The sequence below is a fragment of the Mustela nivalis genome (genome assembly GCF_964662115.1).
Source record: "Mustela nivalis genome assembly, chromosome: 10".
NCBI lineage: Eukaryota > Metazoa > Chordata > Mammalia > Carnivora > Mustelidae > Mustela > Mustela nivalis.
In genome coordinates, this window is record NC_139029.1 from 95,440,941 (window position 1) to 95,467,457 (window position 26,517).

General features: G+C 42.2%; 2 protein-coding genes across 4 annotated transcripts in view; one reads left to right on the forward strand and one right to left on the reverse strand.

The window, feature by feature from the left end:
- Positions 1 to 24,784, forward strand: CD160 (CD160 molecule). Of its 2 annotated transcripts, XM_082685146.1 has the most exons (5): positions 1 to 107; positions 239 to 383; positions 7,922 to 8,179; positions 9,036 to 9,363; positions 16,576 to 24,784. In XM_082685146.1, exons 3-5 carry the CDS (start codon positions 8,113 to 8,115, stop codon positions 16,601 to 16,603), a joined length of 423 nt encoding a protein of 140 aa, XP_082541272.1. In that variant the 5' UTR covers positions 1 to 107; positions 239 to 383; positions 7,922 to 8,112; the 3' UTR covers positions 16,604 to 24,784. The 2 variants fall into 2 exon arrangements, with proteins under 2 accessions (XP_082541272.1, XP_082541271.1); XM_082685145.1 differs by lacking the exons at positions 1 to 107; positions 239 to 383; positions 16,576 to 24,784 and adding an exon at positions 13,511 to 13,747 and having other exon boundaries at positions 7,577 to 8,179.
- Positions 24,341 to 26,517, reverse strand: part of RNF115 (ring finger protein 115) — a 66,048-nt gene continuing 63,871 nt past the window's right edge. For both annotated transcript variants that reach the window (XR_014299287.1, XM_082685141.1), the window contains exon 9: positions 24,341 to 25,627. Coding sequence is in view for 1 of the 2 variants with exons in the window: in XM_082685141.1 (XP_082541267.1) it covers positions 25,496 to 25,627 (132 nt within the window). In the remaining variant the exon portion in view is untranslated. The remainder of the gene's footprint in view (positions 25,628 to 26,517) is intronic.

The window sequence follows — 26,517 nt, forward strand, 5'->3', positions numbered from 1 at the left end:
AGAAGTGGGAGACGACCAAAGAACAAGACAGGGGCTGAGAGCTCATTCAAAGTGCTTTCACCAGAGCACCCAGGCTGAGAGCAAGAAAGAAGAACTTCTGTCCCAAGGTAATGAAGCCCACTGGGGAACTGGGGTCTGGGAGTGGGAATGGGACCATTGACAGAACTGCTCAGGTAAGGACAGGCTTCCAGTGAGGTCCTTGAGAACCCCTAATTTTTGCAATGCTCTTTACCCTTAGGACGCTAGAAAGAGAAGTGTTACTGTGCCAGCTGGGGCACCATGCTTGCTCTTCCCAAGTCAGCTTCCAGGGATCCGGGCCCCATTCTAACACTTGCCTCAAACATGAAAGAACTGTACTGCATGTTCATGGGAGGGAAATCCAGGTAAGCTCCCGAAGTAACAAACCTGACCAAGCACAAATCTCTTAGGCTGTTCTAAATCCTACAGGCCACTTTTTTTTGGTCAATGTTCATGGGGGATGAATGACAAAGGGTCATTTTTATCAATAAAAAGGACATGGTCACTAGAGGAAAGTTCTCAAGACTTGGATCCACTGTCCTCCAGATCCCTCAAAACCTGGCCTAGGACAAGCCACTGGGCTCCATGGAGCTTCAGACTGGTCCTGTGAAGCACCCCAAGGGAAGTTTATATCCCAGATGTATGCTCTGGGAGGGGGAATACCAACAAGAGAGGCTTCAGGCCAACTGGCATGTTTTGGCAGAATAAACTTGTGAATTCCAGAGTGAAAATAATGATTTGGAAATAGTTTTCCATGGGATGCCAGGTGGTGCAGTCAATTGACTGTCTGACTCTTGGTTTCAGCTCAGGTTGTGATCTTGGGGTCGTGGGATCGACCCACGTAGGCTCCATGCTCATTGCAGAGTCTGCTTAAGATTCTCTCCCTCCTCCCTCCCCTCCCCTTCCCTCCCCTCTCTCTCTCTGTAAAATGAATGGGTAAATCAAAAAAAAAAAAAAAAAGAGAAAGAAGAACAAGTAGTTTTCCTTGGGGCACCTGTTGTGGCTCAGTCTGTTAAGCAACCGACTCTTGACCTCAGCTCAAGTCTTGATCTCAGGGTCATGAATTAAGGCCCATATATAAAAAGAGAGAGAGAGAGAGAGAGAGAGAGAGAGAAAGAAAGAAAGGGTTTTCCTCTAAGTTCCAGAGTTATGCACTTTAGTGGAAGACTTTTCATCTAGAAATCAGGAGAGCTGGTTTCCTCAGTTTCCCTAATTACAAAACAAGGAGCCTGTTCTGTAGGAGTTCTTAACTGAGGGTCCATTCATGAGATTCATAAACCCGAGAGAAACATTATATCGTTATTTCCACAAGTTTCTAGCTGAAAGTTAGCATTTGTTTCAATTATGAATGTAGGAAACCAACCACAATAGAATTTGCCATCAATAGAAATCAGAAACATTTCCAAATCTCATTACAGTTGTTACATATTTCTCAAAATGTCACATAGATTCATCACTACTAGGAGATTATGATGATTTACTGATGCTAGATCTTAGGAAACACACTACACTATCACATGTTCCAATGTTTAGATGACTATTTTGATATAATTTGTTTCCTTTGTTATCCTTTATATTTTGTTTTATTAATTTGTAAATTATTCTGAGAAGGGGACCCACAGGCTTCACCAGACAACCAAAGGTGTCTGTGGTGCATTTATGTTATGGTTGAGAAGCCCAACTCTGTGTGTCATGGCAGGTCAGGGCCTCAAGCCTGAGAAAGCAGACAAGTGCTCCAAGGGCCTTCTGAGACTGACTTCAGTTTACTTACTAATCTGTTTCTATTTTAAGAAAGTTGGGTGTGTGGTGGTTGATGAAATCCCATCTCTGGGTCTGGGGCATATTTTCCAGCTTGGTGGGAGATCTGCAAATGGCAATCTGCAAACGAATATTTGTGAAGCTGTTTGCTAACCTTCCAGCTCCTCTGAGAGGTTAGATCAGGACTTTGGTAGCAAAAAGAAGAGCCTCTTCCTTCCAGTCTTTACCCACCAGCAGTGGGTCCACACTCCGCAGAAAATGTCAGGCACAGACCCACGTGTCATTTAATTATCGCAACATTCACAGGAGGGAGCTTTAAAGACAAGAGGAGTGTAAGGCTGAGCAAGGTTGGTAACATGTCCCAGATCATATGAAGCTTGGATTTGAGTCTGGGACTCCAGGTGCCTCCTGCTTTCTAAGGTCAGGGAGAAGGAGGGTGTTTACCTCGAGGCACATCCTCAGAGTCCAGAGGTCCTGGGCACCCAGCATAGTTCAGGGACCGCGGGGAAGGCTGAAAGGTGACGATGCCAGCCTAACCTGGACCCTCATCGTTGCCAACTCCAGGGCTCTCCATGTCTTATGAGGAAGAAGAGACCTGCATCTACCCTGTGGACCCAGAAAGTCCCCACCTTTCGCTCCCCAACACCTCTTCCCGCTTTGCAGAGGTCTAGTATAGGTTGTGTCCTCAGGACCCCCCAGACCGGATCTTGCACCGCCCACACCTCCAGCACTAGCTCAGGTTTTCCCCAGCTAGCCTGCACACCCTACCCCGCGCCACCTCCGGCTTCAACTAGAGGGCAGCGCCCTCTAGTGGTCATAATGCAGAAGCAACGGTACCTTCTCCACCCGGCCTGCCTGCATCACACCGGGGTGCTCCCCCTCCAGGCACCAAGGTCACCTACTCCAAGAGCATCTTTTCCCCATGGCCCCCACCTGCCCAGGCCCCCTGAACGGCCCATGATAAACTTACACGCTCTGCTCCAGCTCGGCCCTAGGCACCACGAAGCGCGGCCACTCCGGCATCAGCCCCTGGGAGTCGCCCGCCACTCTGCCGCTCTCTTCTTGGAAGCGGTCCCTACCACGCCCCTCCCATCCCGCTGCACCAGTCCCTCAGGAAACACGCCTAGAGAGGGGACGTGACCTTCTCAACATCTCGCAGCTAGCTAATGCACAGCCAGGACTGGAAGCCCAATCTTTCCAGATCGTTCCCTGCCTTACCTCACCACCAGATCCCGTCAGCAAACATCTGTCAAGGCCCAACTGCATTCCGGTCTTGCAGCCTTTCCAGACCTCTCATCCAGAATTTCTCCTTTCCTATTCCTTGTTATACTTTATGACCTTGTTATTGTTATCACAGCCTTCCTTGGATTGCAGTCGTTCCTGAGTGGCTAGATAAATGTGAGGAGAGGGACAAAGGACATGAAAGACCCGCATAACTTGGGAGTTAGAATCCTAGCTCCTTCACTTAGAAGCTGTCATTTTTAAGCTCCTCACAATGCCTTTCTAAGCTTCCATACGCTTGGTAAAAGTGACACATTTTTAAATAACTAGAAAAGCCGTGCTTTATAAGAACGAAACACAATTGTGGATGTGGAGGTGGAGGTGTTTGGGACACTGTAAATTGCTGCAAATATGAGGAAGCATAAAAATAATCATGGCTAACATTTACTGAGTCTTTATGCCAGCCACTACCCTGGCATTAAACCATGTAAGTAGTTTACATGGGTTGCCTCCTTTAACCCACAGAACAACCCTGGAAAGAGAATATGATCATCATTTTACAGCTCAGTAAGTTGCTTTTCAGAGAGGTTAAGAAACTTGCCAAAGCCAGAGTACAGATGGGTCCTTCTGACTAGAGGCTGCATAGAACCACTGAGAGAATCAGCCTCTGTTTTAGTTGTCTCTCTGGGCTTTGTGGTGCCTAACACATCATAGTTGTTCAGGTGTTTGTCAAATATATTCATTTATTAAGGGCTGAGGATGGTTCCTATCCCAGGAGCCTAAGTATAAGTGTTTCCTTAGATCTGGCATCAGTAAGTGTTGGGACACAAGCCGTCTGGTTCCAGAGTCTATGCTTTAAACCACAAACCTAGGCTAAATGAATAACTGTAATTCTTCTTCATCTTCCTTTTTCAAGTTTTTTAATTTAAATTCAATTAATTAACATATTATGTATAATCAGTTTCAGAGGTGGCGTTCAGTGTTTCATCAGTCTTATATAACACCCAGTGCTCATTACATCACGTGCCCTCCTTAATGCCCAGCACCCAGTTTCCCCAGCCCCCCACTCACCTTCCCTCCAGCACCTCTGTTTGTTTCCTATGATTAAGAGTCTCTGATGGTTTGTCTCCCTTTCTGATTTCATCTTGTTTTATTTTTCCTTCCCTTCCCCTATGTTCCTCTGTTTTGTTTCTTGAATTCCACATATGAGTGAGATCATATGATAGTTGTCTTTCTCTGACAGACTACTTTGGCTTAGCATAATACCCTCCAGTTCCTTCCTTGTCCTTGCAAATGACGAAATTTCATTTCTTTATCTTCCTTTTCAAATCAGATAATACTTTGTGGCTAGACACAAAGCATGTCATTCAATGTTTTGTTTCAAGAGTCAGCAGGACAATCTGGTGGAGACATGGAAGAGCATGAAAGTAAGACAACACACAGGAGAAGGAACACAAGGTCAAGGCTAGGGCAGTAGCCCTGGGGGTCAGACGACTGGGAGTTTTCATTAGGATTATAACAAACTAAGAGGCACCTGAATGACTCAGTTGGTTAAGCATCTGCCTTTGGCTCAGGTCATGATCCCAGGGTTCTGGGACCGAGTCCCACTCACTTTGGGCTCCCTGCTCATCAGGGAGCCTGCTTCTCTCACTGCCTGTCTCCCCTGCTCATTCCATTTCTCTCTCTATCTCACGCACGCAAAAGTAAATAAAACTACTTTTTTTAAAAGTGGTAGTAGGGGCACCTGGGTGGCTCAGTGGGTTAAAGCCTCTGCCTTTGGCTCAGGTCATGAGCCCAGGGTCCTAGGATGGAGCCCCATACCGGGCTCTGTCCTCCATGGGGAGTCTGCTTCCTTCTCTCTTTCTGTCTGCCTTTCTACTTACTACTTGTGATCTCTGTCAAATAAATAAATAAAATCATTTTTTTAATAAAAAAAATAAGAAGTAGTAGTACTACATTAAGTGGAAGAGTGTTATATGAGGGAAAAAAGCCTCCTTACATTTATGTGCCTCCCAACTGACAGGAACTGCCCTTCCCCACTTAAAGTTCACCTCTTTTAATATTTTCCACTTAACTTTTGGATACAAAGAACAGAATCGTGGCTGTCAGAGAAGAGGAGACTGAGGGGTGGGTGAAATGGGTGAACAGGGTCTGGAGGTACAGACCTCCAGCTGTGAAATGAACAGGTCATGGGGATATGGTGCGCAGCATGGGGACTACAGTGAATGGTATTGTAGTGCACATTGGAAGGTGGCCCGCAAAGTGAATCTTGAAAGTTCTCATCAAAAGAAAAACATTTTTTGGTAAATGTTTATGGTGATCAATGGTGACTAGAATTCCTGTGGTGATCGTTTCACAGTGCATAACTATTGTCAAATCATTACTTGTAAGTCATATCATGTATGTCAATTATACCTCTATAAAAAGATTAGAAATAATCAAAATCTTCACTGGTAGGAATCTATGAGAATAAATTCACATAATTATGAACACTGTGCAACAACTTTTTTTAAAAGATTTTATTTATTTATTTATTTGTCAGAGAGAGAGAGAGAGAACACAAGCAGGCAGAGTGGCAGGCAGAGGCAGAGAGAGAAGCAGGCTCCCCAATGAGCAAGGAGCCCGATTCGGGACTTGATCCCAGGACGTTGGGATCATGACCCGAGCCAAAGGCAGCGGCTTAACCGACTGAGACACCCAGGCGTCCCTGTGCAACAATTTTTAAGGAGGGAAAGCTGTTTATGTACTGATAAGGAATGTCTCCGCAGGACACACTGGTAAGTGAAAAAAGCAAAATATAGAACAGAATATACAGTATGCTATCATTCATTGTTATTTATTTATTTATTTATTTTTTTACAAAGGAAAAGATATGGAACCTCTTAAATATGTATAGAATAGCTCTAGAAGTATCCCCAATAAGGCAACATTGGTTGACTCTGGGAAGAGGCAATAGATCACTGGGGGTGAGACTAGGAAGGAAACTTTTAACTACACAGCTCTACCCCTTTGAACCCTGTGAATAAAATTATCTATCCAAAAAGTTATAAATGATTAAAGTGTTTAAATATATTTTAAAAACACTTATATAAAGAGAGGGGATTTTTTAAAATAAGAATATTTATTTTATATGCATAGCCCTGCAATTTGCCTTTTTTTTTCAATTTGCCTTTTTTGATATAATGGTGGATTATTGATCCCTCCTCAAGCTCATATTTAAAGAACTCATTCTTTTTTTTTTTAAGATTTTATTTATTTATTTGAGAGAGAGCATGAGTGAAGAGAAGGTCAGATAGAGAAGCAGACTCCCCATGGAGCTGGGAGCCCAATGCAGGGCTCGATCTCTGGACCCTGGGATCATGACCTGAGCTGAAGGCAGTTGTCCAACCAACTGAGCCACCCAGGCGTCCCAGAACTCATTCTTTTTAATTATATATGATTTTCTACTGTATGAATGATTCAAAATTTCTTCAAGGATTTCCAACTGATGAAAACCCTGGTTTTATCTTGCTTTTGCTTTGGGTTCAGTTTGGGTTTTTTGAGATGAGAGCATTTTTTCTTAGCCAGGATTAGAAGATATAAACATTAAAAAAGAACATATAAACATAAAAGACAAAACAATAAAATATTGAAAAAAAGTATAACTTCAACCTGAGGGAAAGTTTTTTTTTTTTTTAAGATTGTATTTATTTGTTTGACAGATAGAGATCACAAGTAGGCAGAGAGGCAGGCAGAGAGAGAGGGGGAAGCAGGCTCCCTGCCTCCCAATGTGGGGCTTGATCTAGGACCTTGGGATCATGACCTGAGCCGAAGGCAGAGGCTTAACCCACTGAGCCACCCAGGCGCCCCTGAGGGAAACTTTCTTAAACAATACAAAGAACTGGGGTGCCTGGGTGGCTCAGTGGGTTAAAGCCTCTGCCTTTGGCTCAGGTCATGATCCCAGAGTCCTGGGATCGAGCCCCACATCGGGCTCTCTGCTCAGCAGGGAGCCTGCTTCCTTCTCTCTCTCTGCCTGCCTCTCTGCCTACTTGTGATTTCTGTCTGTCAAATAAATAAATAAAATCTTAAAAAAAAAACAATACAAAGAACTATAGATCACTTAAAAGAAAAGACAGATAGGTGCACTGTATTTAACTACATGCAAATGTGAATTTTCCTGATGGAAAAAAACATTTTTTCAAGAGACAATGAATTGGGAGAAAATATTTGTTTAAAAAAAAAAAGTCAGGGTAATATCTCTAATATAGAGAAAAGCTGATTTTTTAAAAAGTTGATTTGGGAATAAAAAAGCAAAGGATCTCTAGCTTGAAAAAAAAAAAAAAAAAGCAAAGGATATGAACAGGCAATTCATAGAAGAGGAAATACTAATGACGAATAAATGTAAGAAGAGAGCCTCACCCTCACTAGTCATGGAAATGCAAAATAAATTAACAGTGAAATCTAATTTTTCATTCAAAATTGGCAAAAATGTAAAATATTCAGTGCTAACAAGCGCATTCTTTTTTTTTTTTTTAAGATTTTATTTATTTATTTGAGAGAGAGAGAGAAATCACAAGTAGGCAAAGAGGCAGGCAGAGAAGAGGGGAAGCAGGCTCCCCACTGAGCAGAGAGCCCGATGCGGGACGATCCCAGGACCCCGAGACCACGACCCGAGCTGAAGGCAGAGGCTTAACCCACTGAGCCACCCAGGCGCCCTAACAAGCGCATTCTTGCTGAATATCTGAATCTCAACCATATTTCTGGGAAGCAATCTGATAATATGTAGTAGAAAAAAAAATTGTGTTCCTAGTCTTTGACCTAGTAATGCAACTTAATTTAGAAAAACATATTCTGAAAATAGAGCCTTTAGTGTCTCTGTCTCTTTCCTCTTTTCTCCTCTCTTCTCTCCAGTGAACCTCATTTGATTAACTTTCTCGCTTCCCAGCCAGCTGAACTCTAATGCCAAAGCCTGTTACCACCAGACTCTAGCCAACTTAAGCTAGGGCCTGGAACATGGAGATGGTCTTGGAGCCCTGGGAGGAGTCCTCATGTGCTTCAGGAAAGTGAGGCAAGGACATCTTTGGAGCCAACATTCGCTTCAAGTTCCTGTGGCTGCTGACACTGTGCAGGACACTGATGGCATCTGGCAGAGGATGCTTCGCCCTGGCCATTCTGCTGGCAATTGTGGACACCCAGCTTGGTGGTGAGGACAGCCCCTCCTCAGATCCCCAGAGCAGAGATAGCCATCAGGGAAAATCCTGGATTCAGGAGGAGGGATGGATCCCAAGGTTTTTTTTCTTGTAGGGAAGAAAAGGACCCACTCCCTCTTGACACTAATGGAAGGGTGAAAAATATAGTTTTTCTTTTTCTGTTAAAACTAATGTTTTTGCCCTCCCCATCAGACATTCTGCCTCTGCTATGTGTTGCCAAGAGCCTGGTAATCTGGCCCTCAATCTAAGATACTTTCAGGATCTTATACATTATGAATTTATGAAATCCAGGTTTGAGATCCAGATACTACAATGTGTGTCAACTTGAGGGCGCCTGGGTGGTTCAGTTGGTTAAGCATCCACCTCTTGATTCAAGGCAGGTCATGATCTCAGGGTCATGAGAACAAGCCCTGCTTTGGGCTCTGTGCTGGACGTGGAGCCTGCTTAGGATTCTCTCTCCTCTCCCTCTGCCTCTCCTCTCTCTGAAATATATATGTCAGCATTAGCAACCCACTAAACCACTGTGTAGCTCAGTTTATAAAATGAGAACATCAGTACGTGGTTCTAGGGCTATACCGAGGATTAGATGTATATAAATGCACTTTAATAAAGGTCCTATACAAGTTCCATTTGGAGTACAAATAAAATCTAAACCATTTCTGAATTAACAAGTAACTGGGATTACAGGTCTCCCTCAGATACAGGTATAGTCTGTAAACTACTCTTCTAAGAGGTGGTATTTAATGTAGGCTGGGCAGCCGCCTCCTCTGCCTCAACATTTCTGGGTGAGTGCACTTAGTCTATGTGAGTGAACTTCCCCTGGCTAACTCTTCTCCCTTCCCATTCCAGGGGGCATGCAGATCCAAAGCTCATTTCACCAGGAAGGAAAACAACTACGCTTGATCTGTACTTTGCAGTATAAGAAAGAAGAGGCTGAGGGGGTTATGGTGTTTTTGTGCAAGAACAGATCTTCTGACTGCTTCCCCGAGACCAGCTTGCAGCAACTGAGATTTAAACGGAATCCCGGGAGAGATGGTGTCAGTGAAATACCATCTCCTTTGGTGTTCACCATAAACCAAATCACAGCATCGGACAGTGGGACCTACCAGTGTTGTGCCACAAGCCCGGAAGCCAGACATCCGCCTTCAGGGTCATTTTTTCTCTATTTTAGTCACAGGTGAGTTCTGACATCTCACATGCCACCAGATGAGATAATAAGCAGGGTCAGCAACTGGAGACAGAAATAGTTACTTCAGAGTCCTTCCCATGACTCAGTCATTTCCCACAGTCCCACTGTAGTGGCAAATGCTCACAGCATGAATACAAAAGTGATCTCATTCTGTCTTTTATTTTAAAAATCTTATTGAGATAAATAATTTCATTTTTATGGGTTACATGGAGGTAAAGCAATTTGTTCAATTTGTCTTGCTGACCAGTGCCAGTAAAGCAGATAGAGGTCTGAAATTTAGGCTTTCTTGATTCTAATTCAGAGATCTCTCAGAAATGTGGTCCTAGTTCTAAATACAGACACTGAGCCTTCACGCTGTGACAGAGATGGATTTGAGATAAAATGGATGGTTGCCTTAATAAACGTTTAGTTGTAAAGAAACAGAATCTGCTCAAGCTGCCATGGGTTAAAAGGAACAAATAATAAAGCAGGAATAAAGGAATAAAGCCCTCATGAGATCCGGGTTCTGAAATCAGAAACCAGAAAGCCAACAGAACCTAAACAGTGACAGTCTCAATCTCTGGGGCAGCAAGGTCTCTCATCTCTGCATATTTCCTTTATTTTGTGCATACTCCTCTACTCTATTACTACTTAGACAAAACCTAAACATGGTCCCCTCTAGACTCAGCTTTATATGTGACTTCATCATACGGGCAGCAGAGAGTGACTCTTGTTTCTATATTCCCAAAGGAACAAGCCTTCAAAACTAAGGATTATGTTCTATTTGGAATTCTATACCCAACCAAATTGCCAGTCAAATGTGAGGAAAGAATAAAGACAGGCAATGACTCAAAAAAAAAAGAAAAAAGATTGCCTCCCATGTGATCTTAAGAAGCCACCAGAGGTGTACTTCAGAAAAACAGGAAGTGAACAGGTAGAGTGGATAAAATGGGATCCAGGAACGGAAAGACTCTAATAGGAGAAAGGAGATAAGAAAATTCTAAAATGAAAAATGGCCAAAACAATTAGTCCAAAAGGAAAAAAAGAAAGAGGACTCTGGAAGATCTTGAGGAGGTGAAAACAGAATTGATAGATCATCTTTTTGAAGGCCTGTGATAGATTGGATAAGGATTAAAGATATGGATATGGAAAATTCTGCCTGGTAAAAAAAAATAAGGTAATCATCATCTCCAGGGAAAACACTAAATTTTACAAAAGGAAACCTATCACGGCACACAACTTGGTTCCGTAATATTGTAACATTTACAGAATCCAAATTACATAATTCATTTAACTACAATGTGTAATATAATGATTTATGAAAGATGCAGAGAAGGGAAGTGGGTAGCAGCTTAAGAGAAATATATCCTCATCCTTTAACAGAAAATCAATAGATAATGCCCAAATTTTATCATCAAGAAGTGGTAACATAAGCATACTATTTAGGAATGCAGTGAAACATCTCAGAGCGGACAGTGGTTGTCTCGGGGGAATAGGCCTAGGAGGAAAAAAGGACACTGCTATTATTCTTTATGAACTTTCAAATACTATATTTTAACTTTAAGAAAAATAGAAAACGGGCACCTTGGTGGCTCAGTGCATTAAAGCCTCTGCCTTTGGCTCAGATCATGATCCCAGGGTCCTGGGATTGAGCCCCACATCAGTCTCTCTGCTCTGTGGGGAGCCTACTTCCTCCTCTCTCTCTCTGCTTGCCTCTCTGCCTGCTTGTGATCTCTGTCTGTCAAAAAAATAAATAAGTAAATAAATAAATAATAGAAAACAAATAAAAAATAAAATTACACCCCCTCCCAAATAAAAACCTAGCCCAGAGTCTTTTAACAAATATTTTAATCATTTCTTATGGTTAGCAGTTAATTCACATTTTCTACATTGTTCTAAATTGATTTATATTTTCTTGTCTCTTCCTGGTGTCTTCCACTCTGACCTCACTACAGCGTCCAGCACTTCACATTCTCTCCCTTAACAAACGCCCATCCCTATTGGCTTCTACGACTCTACTTCCCTGGTTTTCCCGCCTTTCTGGGGGTTCTTTCGCTCCTTCTCTGCCTCCATTTCCCCCTCCCACCTCTCAAACATGAGAATTCATTCGCCAAGTCTCATTCCTCATCTCTCTGATCTTTCCCCTACTGCTTCTCCCAAGTTCTCATTCACCCTCATGACTTTAACCTGCCCCTTCTTGCAAAATGATCCACAAATCAACTCTTCCAGCTCTAATCTTTTCCTAAGTTTCAATTTAACATTTTCACTGACAACTGGATTCCTAGCTTCTAACTGCTCTGCCATCTCCTCAGACTCAAACCTATCCTGAGACCCTAGTTCTGCCCATGATTTATGGTCAAAATCTTGGTGCCTTTTTTTCCTCTTCTCCATACAGTCGGTTACTAAGTACAACTAGTTCTTCCCCAGTTTTATTCCTTTCTTTCCAAAGGGGCTCTCCAAGTCTTCATTGTCTCACACTTAAAATATTCCAACAGTTGGGGCACCTGGGTGGCTCAGTGGGTTAAAGCCTCTGCCTTTGGCTTCAAGGTCATGATCCCAGGTCATGATCATCAGGCCATGATCCTAGGGTCCTGGAATTGAGCCCTGCATCAGGCTCTCTGCTTAGCAGGGAGCCTGCTTCCCTTCATCTCTCTCTCTCTCTCTCTCTCTCCCTGCCTGCCTCTCTGCCTACTTGTGATCTCTGTCAAATAAATAAAATCTTAAAAAAAAAATCCCAATAGTCTGACAAGCTCCTTGGGATCTGACCATGTCTTACTCAACCTTGTATCTCCTCCCACACCTACCCCAGGGCCTGGCACTAAGCTATTACCTAATAAATGATCCATCAGCTCTAAATAATATCTCTGCCTCCAAACCAAACAGCCTCTCTGAAATGCTAATTTGTACATGCCACACCACCAGTTTTAATGGCTTTTAACTTTCTTTTCTTTTTTTTTTTTTTAAAGATTTTATTTATTTATTTGTCAGAGAGAGAGCGAGCACAGGCAGAGTGGAAGGCAGAGTCAGAGGGAGAAGCAGGCTCCCTGCGGAGCAAGGAGCCTGATGTGGGACTCGATCCCAGGACGCTGGGATCATGACCTGAGCCGAAGGCAACTGCTTAACCAACTGAGCCACCCAGGCGTCCCAGCTTTTAACTTTCTATGGGGCAAAGTCTAAATTATTTTTGCCTCACTCCAGAGGCTTTTTAAAATGCCATTCTATTTATGTGAATACTCTCTTCCCGTTTACCTCACGAGGGGAAACTCCTCTGTCATTCTCACGCTTCTCATATTGATTGTGCATCCCACAGGCACAGTGCTGAGCTTGGAGAGTAGAATGGGGGGAGCAACAAGGCCCTTACTCTTTATAAACTAATCTATATATAGTCTATAACCTGATCACATTCTTTTAATACATCCTAAGCTTTTCTACTGGTGATGGCGCTCTGTAAGATAAACTGCCTTTCTCAGCCTCTCTCAGCCTCTCAGTACTCTGAGACTCTAATACTGAAGTATTAGAGTCAGCACATGCACCAAATGCAGAGATGATAAACTTCCTCTTGGAAGGTGAAACTAACAAAGCTGGACGTGTAACATATAATATCAGTAAATAACGTCTACTGTTCACTGTGTGCTTACCATGTGCCAGGCATTGTCCTGAATGATGTGTTGATTATTTCATTTAGTCTTCACTGCCTTTTTGAAGTTCCAGCTATTGTCTTGTGAAAAGTCAGGCTCAAAGGTAATTGAGGGTAATTTTACTCAGCTAGTAAATGGTGAATAAAAATCCAGATCTATTCCAAAGCCCAGATTTTAACTTAGGCCAAAGTGCTTGACACACTCCGGAAGATGGTTTTTACGTGAAGGGGCACCCAAGTCCAAGGTACCTAAGCTATTTTAGTTAACAAGACTTGAAAGTTCCTTCAAGGTAGGCTTGTTTGCATCCCCAGTGTGACAAATTCTGTATCTATTTTTTTTTGCTGTTTAAGTACCTCATCATCATTACCCAGAAATGTTTAAAAAAATACTTATTTGGGCAATAAATTGTGCTGAGCGTTATCCTTGGAGATCAAAAAACATGTTCTGAGATGATGCAAAAGGAGGTATTAATGATTTCTGAAACCCTCCGCTGACCAATTAATTTTCTTTTGAACTAGAGACAGGGAACTGTACAGTGAAAGGACTGAAACGAACAGAACACCCCAAGTTCAGTCACAGCAAAGGCATTCTCAGTTCAGGCTTCCTGCCAAGAAAACGCCTGGGTGATGCTGGTCACTAGCCTGGTGACCTTGGCCCTTCAAGGTATGTTCCAAAGAGTCTTCAGCAGCCCAGGAAATGAGGGTGCTACACCTTTGACATCTTGCTTATCCTCCAGGAGGAGACAGGTAGGGTAGAAAGGAAGCCTAGAGTGGGAGAGTGAAGGAAGGCAGGCCCCTGCTATCCACAGGAAAACATCAAACCAACATGAGAACAAAATTGGACCAAAAGGACTCAAGACTATACTAATCAGAGGAAGACAGATGAAACACATCTGTCAGACTTGGAGACCAGGAGATCAGACCTATTAGGAAAGAAAGCTTGTGGAAGAGGCAAAGAAATAAATACAGCTGCCTCTATTCACGGGACAAACAGAAGGCTACAAGTTAAGGCAACAGATGTTTGCCTATTATGTGAAGATGAACAAGGCAAGAGTTAGACTGGGTCTGGAGGTGGGTTTTAAAAATGCAACTTCTTGGCAAAGGGTGATGGGTGGATTGGGTATAAACACTTGCAGATGAGTCCTCTGAGCGTCACATCAATATAGATCTCGGTTTTCCCTATTGGATAAGAGATTGGAACTCAGAATGATTTGCCATTGCAATTACCAGTAACTGATGGAGCTCTTTGCCCATCCTTGGCATTTTTTTTTTTTAAAGATTTTATTTATTTGTCAGAGAGAGCGAGCGAGCGAGCGAGCAAGAGAGCGCACAAGCAGGCAGAGTGGCAGGCAGAGGTGGAGACAGAAGCAGGCTCACTGCCGAGCAGGGACTCCATCCCAGGACCCTGGGATCATGACCTGAGCCAAAGGCAGCATTTTTTTTTTTTAATATTTTATTTATTTGAAAGAGAGCACAGCAGAAGAGGAAGAAACCCCACATGGGGCTTGATCCCAGATCCCTGAGATCATGACTTAGGACAAAGGCAGACCCTTAACTGAGCCACCCAGGCTCACCCCACCTGTCCTTGGCATTCTTTTTTTTTTTTTTTTTAAAGCTTTTATTTATTAATTTGGCAGAGAGAAATCACAAGTAGACGGAGAGGCAGCCAGAGAGAGAGAGAGAGATAGGGAAACAGGCTCCCTGCTGAGCAGAGAGCCTGATGCGGGACTCGATCCCAGGACCCTGGAGATCATGACCTGAGCCGAAGGCAGCGGCTCAACCCACTGAACCACCCAGGCGCCCCTGTCCTTGGCATTCTTAATTCCATGTATTCTTTTTAAGCTTTCCTCTTATTAATAACTACCACTGTTTGCATGTCACCAGAATGTAAGCTCTATAAATGCAGGGGCTTTGTCACATTTACCCCAGCAAAGACAGTACCAGGCATAGTAAGCTCTTAATAAATTTGTTTAAACAATTTGTGTGATAGGTTAGGTTTTATATATGGTGATTTTTGCCCCATATAGCCCTTCCAGGCAAACATTCCCTGATTTCTCATCAGTAAACAGGCACAAAGAGCTTAATATTGCTCTAGTTCACAGGAATTAAGAGAGGAACTTCTCACTCCAAAACCATGTGCTCTCAGTAATTATCTACTATATGCTAAGTATTTTCTCTCTCCTTCACCACCCTCCCCACTCTTAGATTGCCTCCTCCCATTTCCAGAAATAGGATCACCTAACACTCCCATAGTCCAGACTTTTTTTTTTAAGTTTTTTTTTTTGTTGTTTTTAAAGATTTGACAGAGAGTACAAGCAGGGGGAACAGCAGGAAGAATGAGAAGGCTCCCGCTGAGCAGAGAACCCAATATGGGCCTCAATCCCAGACCCTGGGACCATGACATGAGCTCAATGTAGATGCTTAACCAACTGAGTGACACAGGCATCCCACTATTCCAGCCTCTTATTTGGAAACTATTACAAGAAAACAGACCTATCTGTGTTACTTGGCAAGGACCTACCAAATATAAGCCTATGACAGTTGTCAGGAGGAAATTGATGAATATCCAGCAGTCGAACCCTAATTCTTTATTGAATCTAAATTCCCTCAGATAGTTAGCTACTCTGTTAGTAAAATAAATTGTATTTCTTCATACAGAAACGACTACTCTGAGAAGTGATGAAACTACTCTGAGTTTAACCATGCAACCCATGACTACTTACTATCTTTGGCTCCCAAGTTATACTAGAGCAAAAACTCTCTCAAAACTCTCAAAAACTCTTTCCAGTCAGGTGAAGAGAATGAACTTTTGATAGTTGATGCCTTTTATCCCCCTCCCCCACAACTCAAGGCTTAGCATAACTATGAAAAGGTTCTAGTTCAGTAGAATAAATTTTGTCAGGCCCAGAGAGATCACGTAGATCAAGTTAGGATGCTTACGTTTATCCAAAGGATGAAGGGACGCCTGGGTGGCTCAGGAGGTTAAGCACCTGCCTTCAGCTCAGGTCCTGATCTCAGGGTCCTGAGATAGAGAGCCACATCAGGCTCCCTGCTCAGTGGGGAGTTTGCTTCTCCCTCTCCCTCTGTGCTCTCCCTCTGTCTCAAGTAAACGAATAAAATCTTTAAAAACAGAAGAAAAAAAAAGAAAGAGAGAGAGAAGAAAGAAAAAGGAAGGGGAAGGAAGTAAGGAAGTTAGTTAGTTTCCTGCATCTCTGGGCCTCCCTCAGCTCATAAAACCACCTTCAGTCAGTATCCCTGTCCTATCACTGTGCCAGCCTTCACATGGAAAACCAATGAAACTTTTGGGGAGGCAACTCTTTCTTCTTTGATTGCCCTACCTTCCCGCAAGGAGAAATCGAAGGTTGGCTTCCTCCCCACCTCAACCAGACCAGTCAGATTTGCTAGAGGTCCCATCTGCACTTTAGCAGTAAGAGACAACTGATTATAGGGCATGGTTATAACCCCTTCCTTCTTTCCTTTCCGTTTCCATTTCCTCCCTAGTCACTAGGACCAATCAAACAATGAATTACATAAGCTATCTAAGTTGTGTGGCAGTAACATAACCTTCCTTTTTCTTTCTACAGCTTTGTAAGCCTTGTGCCAGAAACTTAAAAAAAAAAAAAAAAAAAACAAAGTTACAGCAAGATAAACCTGACTCTCTTTAGCTTGCTACCTTTCACATTACAAAATACAGAGAGAAGATACTGCACAGGGGAGGAGATGCTAAATATGCCAAGAATCTGGGGAATGCAAGGTGGGACAAATGAATGTATTCCTTGACCTCCCCTCCTCATCACCACAGGAAACCTGCCTTTCTTTCTCCCTCTGTCACCACTTAAAAAAGAAAAAAAAAAAAGAACCGCTTTCACAAAAGTGGCTTGTGGACAGTTCTCACTAAAATGCTGGTAAGTATGTGGTATGTGTGTTTTTATACGGAAGAAAGTCTTCCTCCCCCTTCTCTAACATGGTAAATAAAGAAGGCAGCCAAACAAAATGAGAACACAAATTTTTTTTTGTAAGAAATTTTTATTTAACACTAAAAAGAAGAGAAAAGAAACAAGCAAAGATATGTAGGATAGGAAAAGAGCCAGAGCCCAGTGACTGACTTGGCATGAAAATGAAGAAATTGAGAGACCCTGGCATTCAACAGCACCCCCACAGCACAAGAAAGTTTCGTGCACCCAGGTGCACCACAAAGCATAACCGCCCAGCTTCAACCAAGTACTTGTCAGCCTCTTTGGTCATATCTCTTTCCTTTTAAATAAATGCCCAGAGCAGTATTTGCAGCCTTTTCTTCTCTCCTAAATTCACAAATCCTCTTGTCTTTCTCTTCAGACAGATGACCTTTTGTCATAGTCAAGTGGGGGAAGGGGGAAGGGAGGAGGACGACAACAACGGGAGATTCTAAGAACACAGACAATTTCACTGGAGCTAAACAGCAAACCATCAAAAGGAAACAGCTTACCTGAGATCCTTGGCCAGGACCTGCCAAATGTGGGAACGAAGTTTTGTGGGAAGAGAGAGAGAAAAGGCTGAAAAAGATGGCTTAGACCCTTATTAGTGTTGGTGTCGACCCTCAAACTAAGGACTCTGGATTTTGTGCCTTATGGAAGGTAAAAAAGACTAGGCCACGTAGTCAAAACACCTGGATTCAAATTCTGGCTCTTGAGTGTACCAGCTCTGTGTCCTTGGGCAAATGGAAGTTTTGAGATGCTGTTTCTGTCTACTTATCTCTAAATGGGATCTTGTCTACCCTATCTTCTGTTTCCATAGGATTGCTCTGACGATCAAATTTTAAACCCACAGCCACTTGAATTCTGACTCCAAAGTTTTCTCCATTAAATTATGTTCACTTTAATCTTTCTCTGTTTTATGTAGGTTTTGTTTCTATCTAAATTTAAGCTGCATGTGAGTGGAGATGTTGTCTTTTGCTTTTTACTATTAAAAGAATCTTCTGAAATTTCTCAGCATTACATAATCACTGGAAGTCTCACAAAGAAGCCACATCCTACTACAGAAAACGTTGTATCCATTGTGCTATACTAATTGTAGTTCACACACAAAAAACTGCAAAAGGATACATGACCCCTGTCCAAGCTTGTTAAGACCTTCAAGAGCATTAGACTATTAGCTCTGATGTGAACTAAGCAGAATAAACAAAGCAACAGCAAGTTAGAAGTCCCATTTCTTGTATTCTGCTTATCTCAAGACTTGGTTAAACATAAATGTGAAATATTTATATCCAAATTATTGACATCATTTGATTTCAAATAAGCCTACAAATTTTCCATGCATGAATAGGTAATTTTCTGAATACACATCCTAACTTCCATCCAAATGAGTGATTCACAACCCATGCATGGAATCTGTACTTCCGTGAGGCCATGGAGCTATTACAAGGAATCTGTATTAGCACTATATTTCATCTGAATATATATCTTACAAATATTTATATACTATATTTCAACCAGATGTAGATTATGGTGTTACTAATAAAGACAAATTGATTTAAAAGCATTACTGATGGGCACCTGGCTGACTCAGTTGGAAAAACATGACTCTTAATCTCAGGGTCCTGAGTTTGAGGTCCACATGGGGTGTAGAGATCCTTTTTTTTTTTTTTTTTTAAAGATTTTATTTATTTATTTGACAGACAGAGATCACAAGTAGGCAGAGAGGCAGGCAGAGAGAGAGAGAGAGAGAGAGGGAAGCAGGCTCCCTGCGGAGCAGAAAGCCCGATGTGGGGCTCGATCCCAGGACCCTGAGATCATGACCCGAGCCAAAGACAGCGGCTTAAGCCACTGAGCCACCCAGGCGCCTGGGGTGTAGAGATTCTTGAGGGGAAAAAAAACACTTAATTTAAAAAAGCATCACTGGAAGCAAATCACAGCAGCTTTTTGTTATGTATTTTTTTCATTAAAAGATACCCTTTTGATGAAAAAAATATAGCTATCTTCATGTTGTGAAGAGTTAATAATTATTGGACCTTAAAATAATAGCACACCTTTTTAGAGAAGGTAAAGAAGCACAAGCTTATATCCCATGAGTCACAGATATCCCACTGAAAGGGGAAAGGCAACAAACACAGACTCTACTTCCGTGGACACCAACTAAGAGCAATTTGTCAAAACTTTACAAAGTTTATATGTATATAATCTTAGAGCTGAATGTCTATAATTCCACTTATCTGGCAGGGAAGATCAAAACCTTATGTCCTTTGGTTAAGACAAGGGTTCTACTTGGATCCTAGAAAATATCTCTAGTTGTACACATTGTATTCTATGCATTTTACTTTAAACCTTGGAGCAGCCCTGTGGTTCCTGGCCTGAGTGCTAAGGCACTGACATTCCAGTTGGCTATGATTCCCCCCACACAATGGCCACTTGTGATACATTCTCTCAACTTCCTGCCTCAGAACTTATGTGAGACTCATTCTGGAAACTCTTAATAAGAGTCTTCTCTCCAGGGATGCCTGGGTGGCTTAGTTGGTTAAGCATCTGCCTTAGGATCAGGTCATAATTCCAGGATCCTGGGATGGAGCCCCACATCGGCCTCCCTGCTGAGTGGGGAGTCTGCTTCTCCCTCTCCCTCTGCCTCTGACAACAGTTTGTGCTCTCTCTTCCTCTCTCTATCTCAAATAAATAAATAAAATCTTAAAAAAAAAAAAAAAAAAAGTCTACTTTCCTAACTCCCAAATCCCTGTTGGTTTATTCTGATGAAAAGCATTCTCATCTTCCCACCTCCTTACCTCAGAAACCGAAGAGGGCTTTCCTCTCAAGCTACTATTTATTTATCCTGCTCCCCCCACTAAAATCATCTTCCTTCACAGACATCACCAGCTAGCCTAGATCTGCTCTAACAACCAAGTCTGAAGAGCCCCTCCCTTCTAACACCCCAAAGGCTGTTTGGTTTTTGTTTGAAACAGACACATACTACGGTTCCCTCCTGATTAGTTTTTGTTAAGACTGATATAATTTGCTTGAGGAAAGAGCAAGTGGATATCAGATTGAAAGAAACTGAAGCATGCAGAAGGTCAAGAGAAAAGTCAATTTGGTAACAGTAATTTCTTAAAAAAAAAAAAAAAGGAAGAAAAGAAAAAAAATTAAAAAGCAATAGATAATCGTATTTGTGTTCTACTACTACAGAAACAGAGAAAGGCTATCCTCAAAGCCATTTTTTCCCCTCAACCCTTAGAAATGACAAGGCTTTTACCTCCAGTGAATCCCTTGGGCCTCACACCATATAGCAGGATGTCTGGCTGGCAAGTAAGCCAACAATGCCCCATAAGAGAGAACTATGGAAACAAAAGTGCCTGAAGTATATGTACAATGAGAGAATTGCACTGAGGCTCTAGCCCTCTGCTGTACCTGCTAACATTATGCCAGTGGCCACCACATCCCTTTCTTCCTCTACTGTGATATGTGCATCTATACGTATATCCATTAACGCACATATCCTCTCTCTTTCTCTCTCTCTCACACACACACATACAAATGTGAAACACAAAGACATAAACAAGGACTTTTTTTCTCCTATTAGCTATTAAACCAAAGTGAGAGTTATCGGGGGAAAAAACAAATTCTTCCCCAGAAAACTTCCTTCGAACTTGAGAAATAATTATTGGACCAGAGAGTGTACTGCTCAAAGAAAACATCTAATAAGCACTTGTTCAATTGCTGCAAATGTTGACAACTAAAATTTATAATAAGCTAAGGAAGCTATTTCATTTATAGCCATCTCCGCATCTCTTGCCTAGAGATGCACCTTTTTCTTATAAATTAAAACACTGTAAGGAAGAGTTCAGGAGTTACAACAACAGGGACAAAATGCCATTCTGGATTTTCCACGTTTCCCAACTTTTTAGGGAACTGGCAGTAGGAATTCTGAGGGAAAATGAATTTTTAAGGGCAGAGTTATTCTTTCTTCCTGCTCCCAGCTGGGAAAGTGTTGGGGCACCTGGGTGGCTGAGTGGGTTAAGACTTTGCCTTCAGCTCAGGTCATGATCTCAGGGTCCTGGGATTGAGCCCCGCATCGGGGCTCTCTGCTCAGCAGGGAGCCTGCTTCCCACCCCCCCACCCACCTGCCTCTCTGCCTACTTGTGATCTCTCACTCTGCCAAATAAATAAATAAAATCTTAAAAAAAAAAAAAAAAAGTGTTAAAGACGTTCGAGATCTCAGCTAAATGTTCACCACTCTGCTCTTCCCACCCAACTTCCCAGTTCTATCCAGCCAGCTAACCTGTAGGAACCTGAGTTGAACAAATCCCTGGAAACTACCCAAGAAGCAATCATCACTTGGAGGCCAGCAAGGATTTGCCTTTTCAGTTCCCAACTTGTAAGCTTACCAATCTCTAGGACATTCCCTCCTAATTATGTGCTAACAAAATAGTTTTCTTCCCTCTTTATAAAAAAAAAATGTTTTTTAAAAGATTTTATTTATTTATTTGAGGGACAGAGAGAGCACAAGCAGGAGCAGAGACAGAGGGAGAAACAGACTCTGCTGAGCCAGGAGCCCAATGTGGGGCTCGATCCCTGTCCCTGGAGATGAACTGAGCCAAAGGCAAACACTTAACCATCTGAGTCACCCTGGCACCCCTCTATTTTCAAACTATAGTGGGCAAAGGGAAGATAAAGAAGAAAAGTCATTCATAAACAAGAAAAAAATCTGTTGGGGTGCCTGGGTGGCTCAGTCAGTTAAGCCTCCGACTCTTAACTGGCTCAGGTCATGATCTTGATCTTGGGGTTGTGAAATCAGCCCCACACTGGGCTCCACGCTGCACGCTCTTTTCCCCTCTTGCTCTGCCCTCCCCCACTGTGTGAACATGCTCTCTTTTTCAAAAACAAAACAAAACAATCTTGGCAGAGCCAAGTTCGGCTCTGCATGGAATCCACAGGCCATTTAATATGAACATAAAGGCCTCAAGTGTAAGGGTTAAAGATCAGAAAATGCAACTGTTTCCTATTCTGACAATCAGGAAGAATTAAATCATCTCTCCTTTGACTCCTATCAAGGCTCCAGATTCCTGAGTCTGTAAACCTTCCAACTGTATAGGAATGAAGTTATGTAAGTACGGATTATGCAGCCCTCTGCCTTGGGCACTATATCCAAAACTGTTTGAAACATTTAAGAGCAAGACATTCCTAAAAACTAACTCTTAACACAAGCCATGTTCCGGTATTAGATCAATGAATCTGCAATGTTTCTTCCTAGAATGGGAGGCATCTCAGACTTCCAGGTTAATTTTGGTTAAGGAAAAAATAGGTACGTTGCACACAGCAAATTTGCCCTTGACGCATATATATTTCTTCTACTTTTCAACCCTATTACTGAGGTCTCTAATCAAAGCAGACATTTCTCATAGAGACACACTGTTTATCTGGCAAAACTTAAGTGGGATGGGTATCACTCTGCTGTGTGCATTTCTGTATTTTTTTTTAATTCAATTAATTAACATATAGTGTATTACTTGTTTCAGGGGTACAGGTCTGTGATTCATCAGTCTATATAATACCCAGTGCTCATTGCAACACATACCCTCCTCAACGTCAATCACCCAGTTACCCGGCACCCCTCAGCCGTCTTCCCCTCCAGCAACCCTCAATTTGTTCCTATGATCAAGAGTCCCATGCTTTGTCTCCCTTTGTGCATTTCTACTTTCCCTCCTATGATGGCTAATTTTATGTCAATTTCGCCAGACCAAGGAGTACCTAAATATTTGGTCACAGATTATTCTGGGTGTGTCTGTGAGGGTATATCTGGTAAGATTAACTTCTGAATTGGTAGCCTAATCAGAGTGGACTGCTCTCCTCAATGTCAGTGGGCCTCATCCCATCAATTAAAGGCCCAACTAGAACACAATGTCTGATACTCCAGTAGCAAGAGAGAGAAGTCCCCTTGCCTATTTGAGTTAGGACATTCATCTTTTCCTGCCTTTGGAGTCAAACTAAAACAGGTGGCTTTTCAGCACACCTGGGTGGCTCAGTTAGTTAACTACATGCCTTTGGCTCAGGTCATGATCTCGGGGTCCTGGGATCAAGCCCTGCTCCGGTCTCCCTGCTCAGCAGGGAGTCTGCTTCTCCCACTCTCTCTGCTCTCTCTCAGATAAATAAAATGTTTTAAAAAAACAAACAAACTGGCTTTTCTTTGGTCTCAAAACTTCCACCAGCTTTTGGATTGGAATTTATACCACTGGCTCTCCTAGTGCTCAGGCCTTTGGAATCAGACTACAACTACACCCTAAGATCAACTGGCTGGGTGACTGAAGTTCTTAAAACTTCTTAGCCTCTTTAATCACACAAGCTAATTCCTTATAATAAATCTCTTTACAGACACAGACACACACACACACCTTTTACTGCCTTGCTGATTCTGTTTCTCTGGAGAACCCTAGTACACTCCTTAACTTAAATTAACCTTAAACTCCAAGATAGCTCCTAGGAAGAAATGCTACAGAATCATTAAGTGGAAAGGATACAGGAAATAGCAAAAGGAGCCTCGTGGCCTCTATCAGAGCAAAGAAAGTTATCAAAATTTCAGATAACTGAGACTGACACTATTCTGTGTATTAAAAAAGTAACCCCCTAATCCAATACTTTGTTTCTGACCCTTTGTGAGCTACTCAGATCCTTTCTGGTTCTCTAGTTTTCTAGTCATAGTAAAAATACAATCGTTTGTCCTGGCATCTCTAGACTCTAACAGAGAGACAATAATTTCTGGCTGTCATAATTTTTCTGAGAAAGTGGACACTATTCTACTTGAAAACTGAGATGTGCTCCAACTTCAGCATGGCCTTTCTCCATCTACGTAGTGGCAATTAAATATTCAGAATCTACCTCTCACCCCTCTCCCCAAGCTTCCCTCCACCCTCAAACCAATCTGTAGTTTCAGGATACACACTGATACCCATAGTAAATAGCTCATATTCTCCAAAAAAATGATGTCTGCAGAGATATTACATAAGAGGCAGAGGAGAAAACATCTTTGGTTCCCTGGGCCCAACATGAATCAGACCTTATGGTCACAATTCTACAGGCAGGCTGTTAATCCAGCAAGCCACTCTCCCACTTTCTCTCTTCCCTCCCCTACTTCTTTATCCTCTACCAAAGTACAAAGATATCCCTAACCCCCTTCCTTCACCCCAAAACCAGTGTATGATAGTCAGCAAAAACTGAAGAAAGACTCCGATCCAAGAAAGACACTCACCAAAGAGTGGCCTTCCTGTTCGAATCATTCCAAATTATGAAGGACTGATGTGACCAGACAAATGGAGCCCCCATCACCCTCTATGCTGAGTTAACAGTGGTTACATGCCCCATCATTTCCTTTTGAGACTCTGAAGTTCCAACAACATTCTTGATCTTCTTCATTTATTCAACTTTAAACACTTAAATGCTTCAAAGAGCATGTGCATGTGCAATGAGACATTGTTAGGCTGAAAATAGAAGGCCCACCTCTCCAAGGCCAAGCTGTTTTGGGCATGATCACAATAATCAGTTTGATTCCAAGTACAACCAGAATCAAGCAGAACAGAAAGATTTCAGAGATGATAAAAGGGCTTAAAAAATTAAAATGAGACAATGTGAAATCTCAATTCCTGAAGGCCAATGAATTACTAAAAACAGTGAACTGGCTGTAGAAGCAGTAATGAAATAATTCTATTTCTGAGGGAAATTATCTTAAGGTCCCCATGACAAAAGGCAGTAAACAATGAGTTGGGGGTTATTAAAGGAACCTCAGAACCAAAGATTTCAAATGCCTTTTCTTCTGTGCCTATATGCTACCCAACCCATTTTCAAAAGGGAACCAGAATCAGATTCCCACCAATTTAAGATTCCTAAGATATGTCATGTTGGCTTCTGCAGAAACTGTACCTTGTGAAGTAGTCTTTAAAAATTAAAATGAGAAAATCAAAGAGTACAATGATCAGCCATTTTCTCCTCCCCACTCTAATTTTCCTTTGATTTTCTGAGAATTCAAAACAAAACAAAATCATTAGTCTCAGATTCCTGAATTAATCTGTTCTTGCTTTGTGGCTTCTGTGGCCAAGAGTAGATGCTTTTGTACAATTAAAACAGGAAGACTTTGTATCAGCGGACTTTAGGGCTGTGGTTCCACTGCATGTACTATAAAATATACTAATGATAGGGGAGAGGTTAGAGGAGGTGGTAACATCCACTACAGGAGAACATGACAGATAGTGGGACCCTAGCTAGACTTTAAGGTAAAGTGATTCTATTCTGGCGGGGGAAACCCACATAATCAAGTTTCACACTTAAAAAAAGTATCACTCTGAATTCAGGAATAAGAGGCATTTGGTTGTAGATACGATTCCATCTGCAGATACTAACTTTAAATTTAGAGAAGAAAAACACTCACTGCATTAATATTATGGGTTGGGGTTTCTTATGCAATTCCTAAATCCACCTACTATTTTTTTGTTTTGATACAATTGACAGCTGTGATAAGAAGACTACCACAGCCCTGGCTCAGATGCAGGCTTTAGCTTCAGAAAGTCCATCGGTCATGTAGCTGGCTGTCATTGCTATATCTGTTGCTTGCAGAGGCCTCAGAGCTCTGGGTTTGCCGAGTAGAGTCCTCACCATTTAAGCTCTTCCTACATACAGGACACGTATCGTGCTGAAACACAAAGATACCATGTAAATAGTAAATAGTAAAATGCCTAGTAAATAGCATGACCTGAGAAGCTGGAAATGCTAAACACTTTAAGAAATCTTGAGAGCTGGCAGGCAGAAAAACAGAAAGGGCACGTATTCTCACACAGTGCATGCTGGGCTCGAAGGTATAACACCAGGACATCTTCGAAAGAATTTAAACAGAAATGCCAGAGAGAATTCTAGGACAGCAACTTAACAATAGCTACCACACATCACCAAACAGAACTAACCAGAAACAGTGACCTGGGAGCACCTGAGTGGCTTAGTCAGTTAAGCGTCTGCCTTCAGCTCAGGTCATGATCTCAGGGTCCTGGGATTGAGCCCTGTGTCGGGCTCCCTGCTTAGTGGGGAGTCTGCTTCTCCCTCTCCCTCCCCCCTCCCCAAATCCCCCCTCCACATGTATGCTCTCTCTCAAATAAATAAATAAAATCTTAAAAAAAGAAAAGAAAAGAAAAATAAAGAAAGGAAGAGATAAAGAAAGTGGCCTGAGATGGCAGGGGTCAGCAAACTTTCTGTGAAGGGACTGATAGTAAATATTTTAGACTTCAAAGGATATACCACCTATATTGCAAGCACTCAACTCTGCTGACACAGCACAAAAGTAGCCATAGACAACTGTCAACAAATAAGCGTAGCTATGTTCCAACAAAAGTTCATTTACAAAAACAGGTGGCAGGCCCAGGACCTGTAGGCTGTGGTTTGGTAACTAGTGGTCAGAGAAGTTCCAAACACACAGTGATCTAAAAAACGGTAATGGCACCAGCAGGAATTAGCCAGGGACTAATATCTGCTCTGCTTGGTTTTCTATGAACTCCAAACCACCACCTCCCCCCGCTCCCATGAAGAGATGGG